This window comes from Oncorhynchus gorbuscha, linkage group LG12 (genome assembly GCF_021184085.1).
Source record: "Oncorhynchus gorbuscha isolate QuinsamMale2020 ecotype Even-year linkage group LG12, OgorEven_v1.0, whole genome shotgun sequence".
Lineage (NCBI taxonomy): Eukaryota > Metazoa > Chordata > Actinopteri > Salmoniformes > Salmonidae > Oncorhynchus > Oncorhynchus gorbuscha.
In genome coordinates, this window is record NC_060184.1 from 52,000,907 (window position 1) to 52,015,024 (window position 14,118).

The 14,118-nt window shown below is 45.2% G+C and overlaps 1 protein-coding gene across 1 annotated transcript in view; it reads right to left on the reverse strand.

Moving 5' to 3' along the window:
• Positions 1-14,118, reverse strand: part of LOC123991122 (cadherin-6-like) — a 104,007-nt gene that overhangs the window by 57,901 nt on the left and 31,988 nt on the right. Inside the window, exon 2 of the mRNA XM_046292347.1 lies at positions 262-700. Coding sequence (XP_046148303.1) covers positions 262-498 — 237 coding nt within the window. The 5' untranslated portion in view covers positions 499-700. The remainder of the gene's footprint in view (positions 1-261; positions 701-14,118) is intronic.

Below are 14,118 nucleotides of genomic sequence, written 5' to 3' on the forward strand. Positions count from 1 at the left end.
GATCAGCTTCCCCTCTCCCAATCCTTTAGTAGGCCATTAGTGGGGAAAATGCTAAATTGACCTAAATCATTGTTTAGGTGTTATAGTATCCCGAACAGAATTCACTCTGGGAAATAATCACGTGAGGTGTATGGATTATATTGCAGAAAGAGTGTATTACTGACAAATTCATGTCTTATTCAACCAACCAACATCACATTTTTCATTATAATGAAAAGAAAACAGAAAAGAGTGAAAGAGAGAGTTAACATCATGCTGTACCTTTCCAACATACTGGTTATCCAACCCTGTGTACTCCTCCAGCAGGAAGAACTGATTCCACATCCATCCTCGTTTGGAGCGTCTCAGAGGCACTCCGTTGGCATCCTGCCCCGTCAGCGTCAACGCCACCCCCCGCCGACCCCCTATAGTCCTCTTCAGGGCACGCAGCCCGTCCCCATGGGAACACAGGTACGCCCAGAGGACCAGCAGGAGAAGGACAGTTCTGCCTCTCAACATGACTGCCAGGTCAATAGTTACAAAGCTTCAACCACAGCTTGATTGTAGTTTATGGTCTCTTCCCTCTGGGTGTTAGTGTGAAATGATCAGTGGTCTTTAGTCAGACATTTAGTCATTGGGTCACTCCTCCTGGTCTGGGTGTAGGTCTGCAGCAGCAGCATGGGCCATCAGTCTGCCGTTAGGGCCCAGGTCCAGCCAGTATCTGGAACATAGAACACACAGTCAGGAACTTAGTGCTGTTAGAACAGTTTGCCGCTATGATAATGTAGGAATCTGTAGCATCTCTCTCAGAAATGACACTTCCAATTGCCTCTACACATCTATTATATATAAAACACTAAGGACACCTGCTCTTTCCATGATATAGAGTGACCAGGTGAAAGCTATGATCCCTTATTGATGTCACTTGTTAAATCCACTTCAATAAGTGTAGTTGAAGGGGAGGAGACAGGTTAAATAAGGATGTTTAAGCCTTGAGACAATTGAGACATGGATTGTGTATGTGTGGTATTCAGAGGGTGATTGGGTAAAACAAAAAATGTAAGTTCCTTTGAACAGGGTATACTGGGTATACTGCCACACATCATATCTCATATCTCAATTAAGAAACTAAACTGAATTCATATTTAATAGACTGCCAGGTCTGCATGTTTAGCTTGATGTATCTTTTTAAACAATCTGTGTGGGAACACGTTATCAGAGCCAGCAGGCTGTCAATGGAGACCCTGAGCAATGTCAACCTGAATTTATTACTTTGAGATCAATATAAAGATACTGTGTTTTAATATTATATTTGATTTAACTAGGCAAGTCAGTTAAGAAAAAATCTTATTTACAATGACGGCCTACCCCGGCCAAACCCTCCCCTAAACAGAATGACGCTGGGCCAATTGTGCGCCACCCTATGGATCTCCCAATCACAGCCAGTTGTGATACAGCCCGGGATCGAACCAGGGTCTGTAGTGATGCCTCTGGCACTGTGATGCAGTGCCCGAAATGGCTGTTTGCAAACCACACAATCGGGCCCTGTCTTGAAAGCAAAGATCACACACTGCCACACACATTCTCACTCACTCACTCACTCACTCACTCACTCACTCACTCACTCACTCACTCACTCACTCACTCACTCACTCACTCACTCACTCACTCACTCACTCACTCACTCACTCACTCACTCAAAAAACAGTCCATGAGGAAGGACATGCTCCTATGCTCATTATTCCTGTCTGGGTGCTCATTATTCCTGTCTGGGTGCTCATTAATCCTGTCTGGGTGTGGCACTGGGTTATCAGTGGGCACACTGGGAACCAGCAGCACCATTATCACATACAGATTGTGTCCCAAACCTTATTCACTCTATAATGCACTACTTTTGACCAGGGCCAATACTATTACTGGTCAAAGTAGTCCACTATACAGGGAATAGGTTGTCATTTGGGATACACACATACATGCTCGGCTCAGATAGAGAGATGCAGACCGCTATACAGCAGCTCTGCTTTTCACAGGACGAAAAGGAAAAAGTATCTGGACCTGCATGCAGAAAGTGGAGGGAGATTGAGCTAGAAAGAGAGAGGGAAAGACAGAATGGTCAAGACACATTGAGAGGGAGAGAGAAGCTGAAATTGAGATGAAGGGAGGGTCAGGGTAGGGTGGGCAGAGACAGAGATGGAGGGAGAGATGGAGAGCGAGAGGGAGGGTCAGACTAGGCAGAGAGAGAGGATAGAGAGAGAAAGGGAGAGATGGAGAAAGAGGATGGAGAGAGAAAGGGAGAGATGGAGGGAGTGAAGGAGAGGTAGAAATGTCCTGTCAGAGCAGAGTCAGCAGGACAGTCAGGAGAGGAGCTGTGTGTGTGTGTGTGTGTGTGTGTGTGTGTGTGTGTGTGTGTGTGTGTGTGTGTGTGTGTGTGTGTGTGTGTGTGTGTGTGTGTGTGTGTGTGTGTGTGTGTGTGTGTGTGTGTGTGTGTGTGTGTGTGTCTAGCCCATCCATTACCCTACCTGTCTTCTCTCTCTCCTTGTAGCCATCCAAGCCAAGGATTCTCTTCCTGCCCCACCTCCCTGCTTTCAACCCTCCTTTCCCCTTATGAGGCAAAACTTAAATGGTAAAAGTTGATGGGTTAGGTCCCCCTTTCTCTTTTTCCTCATGCCTTGCAGTTTATTATAGCCTATGTCAAAGCTCCTCTTCTCTAATTTGCCTGCTGTATGCGCTTCAGCTGATATTCATTATCATAGGGATTTTCGGACGCTTGCGATGCGGGAGTCACTTTGCATGTGTCCTTTGCCTGTCTCAGCAGGGGAATAAGAACCATTGGTCACAACAGACAGCAGGTGAGAGTGACGGCCTGTCATCCTTTTAATAATGTCCAGGGCGGGAATATAGGTCACATCCCAAATGGAATCCTATTTCCTATGATGCACTAGAGTACCCGAACCCATAGCCCACTCACAATCTCTCTCTAAGTAACTCTCACGTGGAAAGCTCTGGTTCAAATCTAAATGTTCCTATGAGCGTGTTCATTTCCCTCTCTTCTATTTCCCTCCATCTCTTTCCATCCTTCTCTTTCCATCCTTCTCTTTCCGCTCTTCCATCCTTCTCTTTCCATCCTTCTCTTTCCGCTCTTCCATCCTTCTCTTTCCATCCTTCTCTTTCCGCTCTTCTATTTCCTCTCTTCTATTTCCTCTCTTCTATTTCCCTCCTCTTTCCCTCCTCTTACCCTCCTCTTTCCCAAGTCCCCATGCACTTGACTTGATGAATTTCCTTAATTGACAATGGTGAGGGAGCGAGGGGGACTGGGAGCTATTGATTTGCTGTAGGACTCAGCAGTGTAGTTGGAAATACAATGTGGTCTCCGCGGTCACTTCTCAGAGCCTTCTAATACCTCCAGTCTTCAGCTCCTCAACACACACACACACTTTCCCCGCCAACATTTCCCCACAATACCATAATGAATTCTGTAAAACACATTTATATTTTACTGTACATTCTATAGTGTTGTTACTGTTGAAATTACAGAAATGTCTTACAGTTTGGGGTGTCTACTCTAAAGAGCCCAAAGTGGGCAGCCTGCACCCATCTCTCTCTCTCTCTCTCTCTCTCTCTCTCTCTCTCTCTCTCTCTCTCTCTCTCTCTCTCTCTCTCTCTCTCTCTCTCTCTCTCTCTCTCTCTCTCTCTCTCTCTCTCTCTCTCTCTCTCTCTCTCTCTCTCTCTCTCTCTCTCTCTCTCTCTCTCTCTCTCTCTCTCTCTCTCTCTCTCTCTCTCTCTCTCTCTCTCTCTCTCTCTCTCACACACACACAACGTTCTGCTCTGGTGGGAGGCAGGCAGTCTGTCCTTTCAATAGATTTCTTCATAATGTCACCATGGAAAGCTGGAAGCTAATGCCTGACTAACTGTATAGAAAGGCTCTGCATGCTGTCCCAAATGGCATCATATTCCCTATGTAGTTCACTACTTTTAACTGTGAGGATACAAAAGTAGTACGCTGTAGGACATAGGGTGCCATTTTGGGACACCGCCCCAGCTCTCTGACCCCATAGTTCTCCAGACAGTGGACCAGTAGGTCAGTTACATTCATAGCTTAGATTTCTCTACATCTGTGTGCCTGTGCGTGATGAGTATTTCTCCTCTCTTTTCTTGGTTCCCAGCCCCAGTGAGTGTCAGCATCATAATGAACCTGTGTAATGGAACATGACACCACAATTATATCCTCCCAGTTAAGAGAATGTGTTTACAACAACCCCAACACTGCTTGATTTTCTCCCTCCACCTTTTACTCCCTCTCTCTCCTTGCATCCAGTTCTGCACCATTTAATTGCAACTGTTTGAAAAAAAAAAGATTGCTTGAAATTGCCTGTCACAGATTGTCTGGAGTCACTACATACGGCAATAATACAGCATTGTGTTCCATGCAGGGTGAGCAAAATGAATGTGTCTGCTGGCAATTTGGAGCCCAATGATTCTACACTCATACAATTACATGAAATAACATTTCAACTCATAACAATTAGCTATTAAGTATCTATCGCTCTTATCAAACACAGGGACACAGAGATAGAGATGGAGACACAGTGAGTCACACAAATATATCCATGGATGGCTTTTCCAGTGTGGATGTGTAACTACACCAAATACCATTGGCGGCATTTTGTGCATACTGTCTGGAAGCAGGCAGAACAGAGCTGACCTAGGAGCAGTCCTACCCATCCTCCTCGTGTTCTCTCCTTTCTTCCTTCCTCTATCTTTCTCTATCTTACTCTCTCCCTCTCGCTCTAGGTCTTCTCTCTCCCTCTCGCTCTAGGTCTTCTCTCTCTCGGTCTTCTCTCTCTCGGTCTTCTCTCTCTCTCCTTCATTTTCTCTCTCTCCTTCCTTCCTTCCTTCCTTCCTTCCTTCCTTCCTTCCTTCCTTCCTTCCTTCCTTCCTTCCTTCCTTCCTTCCTTCCTTCCTTCCTTCCTTCCTTCCTTCCTTCCTTCCTTCCTTCCTTCCTTCCTTCCTTCCTTCCTATCTCACTCTCTCCCTTTGTCTTTTTTCTCCTAATGAGAGAGGATGAGCGACACTGCGAGGCAGCACCCTATCGCGCCCGTTGAGCCACGGCAACCCAGACTTCCACGGCAACCCAGAAAGAGCCCCCAGGGGGGCAATTAAAAGTGAGGGAGGAGAATGTCAGCCAGGGGTGAGCAAGGGTGGGTGGGGTGGGGGTGGGGGGGTAGTTGGGGGGTAGAAGGGGTTGGCAGGTACACAGCCCTGTTACAAACCACAGAGGAGGTCCTTATAGGCTGCTAATGTGTGACACTGTCAGCGACAGGTTGTTTCACAGTTTCCGTTCCTTTTGCCTTGACTCATGGTTGCCTCCCTCTGACTTTATTAAGAGCTTCATGCTTTATGTCCTAAATGGCACACTATTCCCAATGTAGTGCACTAATTTTCAGCAGGTCCCTGGTTAAAGTAGTGCACAACATAGGGAATAGGGTGTCATTTGGGATGCATTCACGGACACAGACAGAGGTACTCCTATAGTATCCCTCTTCTTCTTGGCTAAATTTATCACTAAATCCCACTTGGTACATTGGGAATAGTGCATCTGACCCAAATACAACGCTTTGCTTTTTTTGTGTCTTTCCTTCAGTTATTGTTCATATGTGGGTTGAGAGTTTACTAATCAGTTGGCTGTCGGAGAGAGGATGCGAAGCAAACAGATGTGATACTGGGGGAGGGTTAGGTTGCCTTGTCCTCGCATCACAAGGATGCGTCTAATCACACTCCCTTTAAATGGGGATATGGCTATTCCGCTGAGAGGAGACGAGGAGACAACCTTTTAAAGTATGTAACCTAGTCCAAGTCAGAACAGCCCATAGGGTAAGAGCCAATCTCTTGTTTCTGTAGCGTGAGGCAGCTTGATGGAAAAGTACACCCTTCGGACAGGATGCTAGTCTATCACAATGTTTTTAGTAATGAGCCAAACCATAGGGTAGCTAGTGTTTGGCTGGCTGGCTGTCCTTGTTTTGCCAATCTCCTCGTCTCCTCTCAGCGGAATAGCCATAGGACTTTCTAGATTCTCATTCTGAAACCTGTCAATATATATTGATCTTTGGTTTCGCTGGGGGTGAATGTCTAGACGCAGCTGTGTCTTAAAAGTATTTCCATGTCGCCTTACTTCAATAATGACTGAGGATTCAGCCCGAGAAACTGGAAGATGTTGAGAAGTATGTAGCAAACTGAGTAATTCACCTTTACTGAGAAGTAGTGTGCGAGAGGCGTATGTTCACCCTTTCTCTCCAAGGAACGTTTGAGACATTCAAGGTTCCTCCTCTTGTTTGTACTCATTGTTGGCTTTGCTCAGGCTGTTTTGGGGGTAATTAGTAGGACCTGTTTATTCTCTTAGGAGATGTGACTAAGGTGTGATTACGGTTCAGCCTTAAGGGGACCCTAAATCACACCTTAGTCACATCTCCTAACTGTACTCAGGGGAAGAGAAACAACCCTCAGCTCTATCTGAACCAGGTTAATACAGGCTGTCATATTCCCATTTAAAGGGAGTGTGTTCAAGCTCTTGAAAGGAACATGACTCCATCATCAAGTTTGCCGATGACACAACAGTGGTAGGCCTGATCATCAACAAGATGAGAGCCGATAGGGAGGAGGTCAGAGATCTGGCCGCGTGGTGCCAGGACAACAACCTCTCTCCCTCAACGTGATCAAGACGAAGGAGATGATTGTGGACTACAGGAAAAGGAGGACCGAGCACGCCCCCGTTCTCATCGATGGGGCTGCAGTCGAGCAGGTTGAGAGCCTCAAGTTCCTTGGTGTCCACATCACCAACAAACTATCATGGTTCAAACACACTAAGGCAGTCATGAAGAGGGCAATATAAAGCCTATTCCTCCTCAGGAGACTGAAAAGATTTGGCCTGGGTCCTCAGATCCTCAATAGATTCTACAGCTGCACCATCGAGAGCATCCTGACTGGTTGCATCACTGCCTGGTATGGCAACTGCTCAGCCTCCGACCGCAAGGCCCTATAGAGGGTAGTGCGTACGGCCCAGCACATCACTGGGGCCAAGCTTCCTGCCATCCAGGACCTCTATACCAGGCGGTGTCAGTGGAAGGCCTTACAAATTGTCAAAGACTCCAGCCACCCTAGTCATAGACGGTTCTCTCTGCTACCGCATGGCAAGCGGTACTGGAAGGCTTCTTAACAGCTTCTACCCCCAAAGCCATAAGACTCCTGCACAGCTAATCAAAGGGCTACCCAGCTCTCTTTTACTCTGCTGCTACTCTCTGTTTATTATCTATATATAGTCACTTTAACTCTACCTACATGTACATATTACCTCAATTATCTCGACTAACCGGTGCCTCCGCACATTGACTCTGTACCGGAACCCCCTGTATTTAGCATCGCTATTGTTATTTTAAATTCATTATTTGTAACTTTTATTTTCTTCTTAAAACTTCTTAAAGGCATTGTCAGTTAAGGGCTTGTAAGTAAGAATTTCACTGTAAGTGTCACGTTCGTCATAACAAGGAGACCAAGGCACAGCGTGATAAGAATACGTTCTTCTATAATGAAAGAGAACCACTGAACAAAGTATACAAAACAAATGTGACGCTATAAGACACAAGTGCTGACAGGCAACTACACATAGACAATAACCCACAAAACCAAACTGAAAATGGCAACCTAAATAGGATCCCCAATCAGAGACAACAATAAACAGCTGTCTCTATTTGGGAACCAATTCAGGCCACCATAGACCTACATATACCTAGACATACTAAAACCCCATGGATATACAAAACCCTAGACAGGACAAAAACACTTAGACCATACAAAAACTAAACCAACCACCCTTGTCACCTCCTGACCTAACCAAAATAATAAAGAAAACAAAGATATCTAAGGTCAGGGCGTGACAGTAAGGTTGTAGTCGGCGCATGTGACAAATAACATTTGATTTGATCTGAAAGTATGTAGAAGTGCATCTGGAATATGATGGTTTATCATAATGGCTTGCTTACATCTCTCCATCTGCGCCCGCTCTCAGAGTAGCCAGGCCATCAACCAATGAGTGCCTATCAATTAAGAAGGTTCAAACCAATAAGGAGGATGCATACTTCGATTATGCCCTGAACAAGGGCATGTCAGTGTGCATAATAACACTGATGTATATTCTCATACACAAGACCAACAAATTAGCCTGTACCATCCTTGTCAGGGGGAGGAGCTGTGTTAGTCTGTCGCATATCTGTCAGAGGGTGGGGATGTATTAGCTCAAACCATCTCTGTCAATGTTTCGGGGGTGTTCCCTCAGCAATACATCCACATGTAGTGCTCCAGAGCTCATTGCAAACACATTACCTTGCCTGGCTGCCCAAATGCTTCCCAAATAACCAAATAAATCATCAGATCTGGGCCAAGTCAATGAGACGGGTTCGTTTCTCAGCGTGCGTCCCAAATTCCCTATATAGTGCACTGCTTTTGACCAGAGCCCTATGGGCCTATATAGGATTTAGGGTGCCATTTTGGAGCAGATATCTCATTATATCCAGCCCTGCTTCCATTCAGAGACGACCCCATCACTCAAACAAGCACACTGCCGCCACCACTCACACTCAGAAAGAACACTTGTCTTTACTGCATGTATAGCCCAGTTTCGATACTGCAGAAAGTATACTGGAGTAACCCTTTCTTGCCAGTCCATTTGTTGTCTTAACCTCTTCAGCTAGGTCGTGTGTGTTAAATTGGGGTTACTGCTATACCAGCTCTCTCAACATTCTGTTCTTTAATCCCAAGTCCTGTATCTCTTACTTTTTATCACTCTCTCTAGTCTAGTGGATGGCCCTGTGATTTTTACTGCCCTGGAGTGACATAGTAGTTAAGGAAAAGTCTCCCTCTCTCTCTCGCTCTCAGCTGGAGTCCTCACAGTGGCTAAGGGCTAATAGATAGCTGGTGGTTTGATTCCCCCCAATGAGGCACCACCAGTCATGGAGCTCCTCCTAGATGAATGACATCTAGGACCCTGGTTGCAGACAGATGGGAATGCTTTGTTGCATAATAGGACAGGTCTAATCTGCGACAGAAGCTTACAAATAATAGTTAAAAGAAGGGGGTAGGCTAAAAAGATTAGTATTCCGCGCAGTCTGTCGGTCTGTGACACCTATGTGACACACTGGTGGTTTTGTGATTTCTCTTTGCAGCGTTAGATCAGAGCTCTATGGGCTGTGTCAATACGGACCAGACCTGCGTTCAGATATTATTTGTTTTCTTTCAAATCAAACCCAGCTGAAGTTTTTGAATGAGAACAAATACAATTTGAACCTGTCTGGTGTCAGTGTGGTCTGGGCTGTCTGTCTCCTGACGGCCAGTGTTTATGTTTGTCCCAAATGACACGGTATTCCCTATATAGTGCACTACTTTTTTTACCAGGGCCCATATGACTCCAGTCAAAAGTAGTGCACTATAGGGAATAGGGTGCCATTTAGGAATTATCCTTTCAGTTGTTTACAATAGAGGAGGAGAGTTCTCAGCGTGGGTTCCCCTGGCCTTACTAATTTCCTGTTTCGCCCAATGGAAGCCTCTATTCCTATGCAAATGGGACAGGTGTGTGTGCTTGTGTGTCAGTGTGTGTCTGTGTGTTCCAAGTGTTGAAAGCCTATTCTCTCAACAGTTAACCCAATACACTGTCCACAGGAAAAATAAAATACCCCCAAAAAATCAACACAGAAATAAACACACATCAAAACAAATGTAATTAAAAATGTGTTTTTATTTTCCATTATTCATTGTTTGGGTTGTTCTGATTAAATAACGTACCTGGAGATTAGATCGACTCCTACCAAATCGTTACTTTTTCAAATGAATGGTGCAATTCTGAGGCGGAAGCATTGATTCAGCAACACAAAGGTCAAGCTGCGCACTGTGAATTGAAAATCAGAGCAGCTGTTGCAATCCCACGTTCAGTTTGTTTCGTTTCCCTCTCTCCCCCTTTCTAGCCTGCTTGTGACAATTACAAACAGGGGGACCTTTCTAAAAACACATTGCTATTCAAACAGCAGGTCAGCTACATAAAATAGATAAAGCCACAGACCCAATTGTCAGATAGCAATACATCATTCACGGAGCGTAAACAGAAAACACATTACAAATCTAAAGTAGTATGACTCTAACAAAATAATCTGTAGGGAGGAGGAAACATGTGTTTCTTTCGTCTTCCTTGGCGGAGAAGAATGCATTTTCCTGTAAGCTCCAGTAAAACCAGCACATTTTACACTATGAATGGTTCAGTCACACATGTAGGGTACATGCAGAGGGGAGAGTGATACTTGCACGGTGTTTCCTATATACGCCTAGGCTTTGGACCTCTTTTTCAATTGGACATATAGTTCTCTCATAATGTATCTGGCTTAAAGCACCACTTAAAGCCTCATGATATAAGAAAAAGAAACTTCCTCATACAGTGGAATAGCCTCGCTTCCCATTGAATCGTGGTGAGCACATACTGTGCATGTATTGCGTGTGCAACTTTGTAATACATTTGTAATTGGGATACAGCCTTGGAAAATGTATCTATATCGTGCCTCCATACGATGTACGACTATATTATTGTAAGGTATGGATAGATGTCCTTGTCCTAATGAAAGGTGTGTTTGCCATGCTTTTCCATTCCGAAATATTGGTTAATCCAACAGCACTCAATTTCTCCGTGTTTCATTGTTATCCTATGAATGGGTTGGTGGAATTATCTTATTTCATCCTCTGTTGACCAGAGCAGTGACCGCTCGCCCCTTGCGCACACACACACACACACACACACACACACACACACACACACACACACACACACACACACACACACACACACACACACACACACACACACACACACACACACACACACACACACACACACACACACACACACACACACACACACACACACACACACACTGTACAGGACCCTCGACCGCCACACAGATTTAATCATGCTCACCTTTCCTAGTGACCATGGTGACTTCCAGTGCATGTTTAATTATCAGGCACCTCAGGGGTCTGGCTGAACAACAACCCCAGCCACAGGTCACTGTGATACAGTGTATCTGACCATATGGGCCCATGGGCGGAGAGGAGAGGGGGCAGAGAGGGGTGGACACAAGCCCTTGGCACCAGGCAGCCACGGCCGGCTCACTAGACAAGGGCATAAGACTGAATATGAATTTGAGGATGCCTTATCGTACACGAGCCACATCACTAACATTTCAACCTCAGTTTCTATTCCATTTAACACTGGGGCCGTTACTTCACTGGCAGGTACAGGACAATGAGGTTTCATCCTAAGATACAGGATCACAACCAGCCTAGTTTTATTTCATTTAACCTTTATTTAACTAAGCAAGTCAGCTAAGAACAAATTGATATTTACAATGATGGCATACCCTGGCCAAACCCTAACCCGGATGACGCTGAGCCAATTGTACTCCGCCCTATGGGACTCCCAATCATGGCCGGTTGTGATACATCCTGGAATCAAACCAGGGTCTATAGTGACGCCTCTAGCCCTGAGATGCTGTGCCTTGGACCGCTGCACTACTCGGGAGCCCTAGTCAAAGGAGACAGTCTGTTAAGCGTGTCTGTATATCCATCACAACCTTACCACCCAGCCTTGTTCCCTCACCACCCCTCTCCACCCTCTACCCAACCCCCATTGCCACCAACACGGCTCCAGCACGGTGGTATTTCAGATAAACAATCAATACCGCATTAAAGAGGCAGAGGAGGCTACCTGGTCTTAAACAGCAAGATGAAGAAAATCATTCAGCCTAATGTCATGGGTGGACTACAGGCAACCAATCTCCCTCATGAATATCGAAAATGTAGGCCACTTTCTTTCATTATCCCCCGCCATCATTTCTTTGTGTTTGAGGTCAACACACACACACACGCACGCACGCACGCACGCACGCACGCACGCACGCACAAAAACATTTCTTTATCTTTTTTCCTGCCTAGAGTCCCTGAATGAAAGCCCCCACTGCATTAAAAAAGTAATACCCTGTTTTAAAAAAAGGTGACCATGGATATTGGAGAGGCAGGCCTTCTTTCTTCGCGATCGATGGTGCAGAGCGAGGAATGGAAATGAACACAACTCCCAGGCCAAGCATTTCTTCTCCAAAGTATCTGACCCTTTTCTTTTTGGGTGATTGCTTCTAATACACATATCTGACCTCTCCATTTCCACATTGTGACGACGATGACTATATCCAGAAAAGGGCAGAGCGGGGCGGGTCATGCTGCTGTTAGCGCTAAGGCCCCGTGTTGCCCTTTACAATGCCTTTGTGTAATCAATACATTCTCTGATAAAGTCCATGCGCAGGCATCGAAATAAGCCATTTTTTGGAACTTCTGTGAATAGCTGACAACAAAGCTGAAGTTATCAAGATTCCCACCCAATAACCCCTCCTCTAAACTGGGACTGAAATATGTTCATATGTTATGTGTCACGTCCTGACCTTTATTTCCTTTGTTTTGTATTTATTTAGTATGGTCAGGGCGTGAGTTGGGGTGGGCAGTCTGTTTGTTTTTCTATGATTTTGGGATTTGTATGTTTCGGCCTAGTATGGTTCTCAATCAGAGGCAGGTGTCATTAGTTGTCTCTGATTGAGAATCATACTTAGGTAGCCTGGGTTTCACTGTTTGTTTGTGGGTGATTGTCTATGTTGATTGCTTGTGTCATCACAGTTCTCATTTAGCTTCACGGTCGTTATTTGTTCATTGTTTTGTATAGTGTGTTTCAGTATTCAGTGTTTTCTTTATTAAATTTCATCATGAACACAAACCATACCGCATTTTGGTCCTCCGATCCTTCTCGCCTCTCCTCTTCAAATGAAGAGGAGGACGCCCGTGACAGTATGTTATCTGCATGTAAACACCCAATTGCCCACTACTGTTTAGCTCTAGTTTTCTTGGATATGTCACCTTGAAGTCACGCACGCATTAACACACACAAACAAACGCTGAGTGAGGCAGAGCTTGGACCTGGCTGAGTCAATACAGGTTCTGTTTACTAATACTGCAGCTCACTCTCAGCATTATTAGGGCGCACCAGGCTTTCCATTACAGAGGGAGGAGGGTTAGCCGTTCGGGAGGGGGAAGGAGTGGAGTGGGGGAGGCAGGCTGGGAGGGCCGTGAACGCCAGATTAAAAAAAAACAGCTCAGTTGATTTACACCTTCATTACTCTCCCTAACTCTGCTTATTGCAAATCATGATGCTGCTTTATGAGCTGAATCCTCCATTAGGACAAGGCTGAGGAGACAGTGCTTTAGTCCATAAACCTGCTATAGCAGTACAACCGTACAGTGCAGTACAACTGTACAGTACAGTACACCCTACCTGCCTCCCAATTGGCACCCTATTCCCTACATACTGCACTATTTTTTACCAGAGCCAATAGGCCCTGGTCAAAAGTAGTGGACTACTGTATATAAGGAATAGGGTGCCATTTCGGCCACAGACCCTGCCACCACTCTTTCTACTCAGCACCTCGACCAGGGTGAGAAGGGAGAGATTCAAAATGTTGAGATACATCTTTAACTGCCTCTTTTAGAGTCATGTCAGTGAGCTTAGAGGCACGTTGGTTCCATCGACCTGAGCTGCCTAGTTAAGTCAGTTCTGGGATCTATCAATAGATTCAGAAGTAACTCACAGGTACAGTACTGTATGCCTGCAGAGAGAGAATGTGAGATCACTCACAGATTGTTCTTTAAAAGTGTGTGGGGAAATAAAATAACTGTTGAAAATGGTCTTTGGGAGTTCTGTCCATTTCATTCTTTATGAAAAGTAAGAGTGCCCTCCATAAGTTTACAGATACAGAGGCATAGCCACGGGAAGTAGGGGTGCTGAGGGTGCTGCAACACCCCCTGAAAAATCATAATAAATTTTATATATATATATATATATATATACACTATACAAAAGTATGTGGACACCCCTTCAAATTAGTGGATTTGGCTATTTCAGCCACACCCGTTGCTGACAGGTGTATAAAATTGAGCACACAGCCATGCAATCTCCATAGACGAATATTGACAGTAGAAGGGCCTTACTGATCAGCTCAGTGACTTTCAATG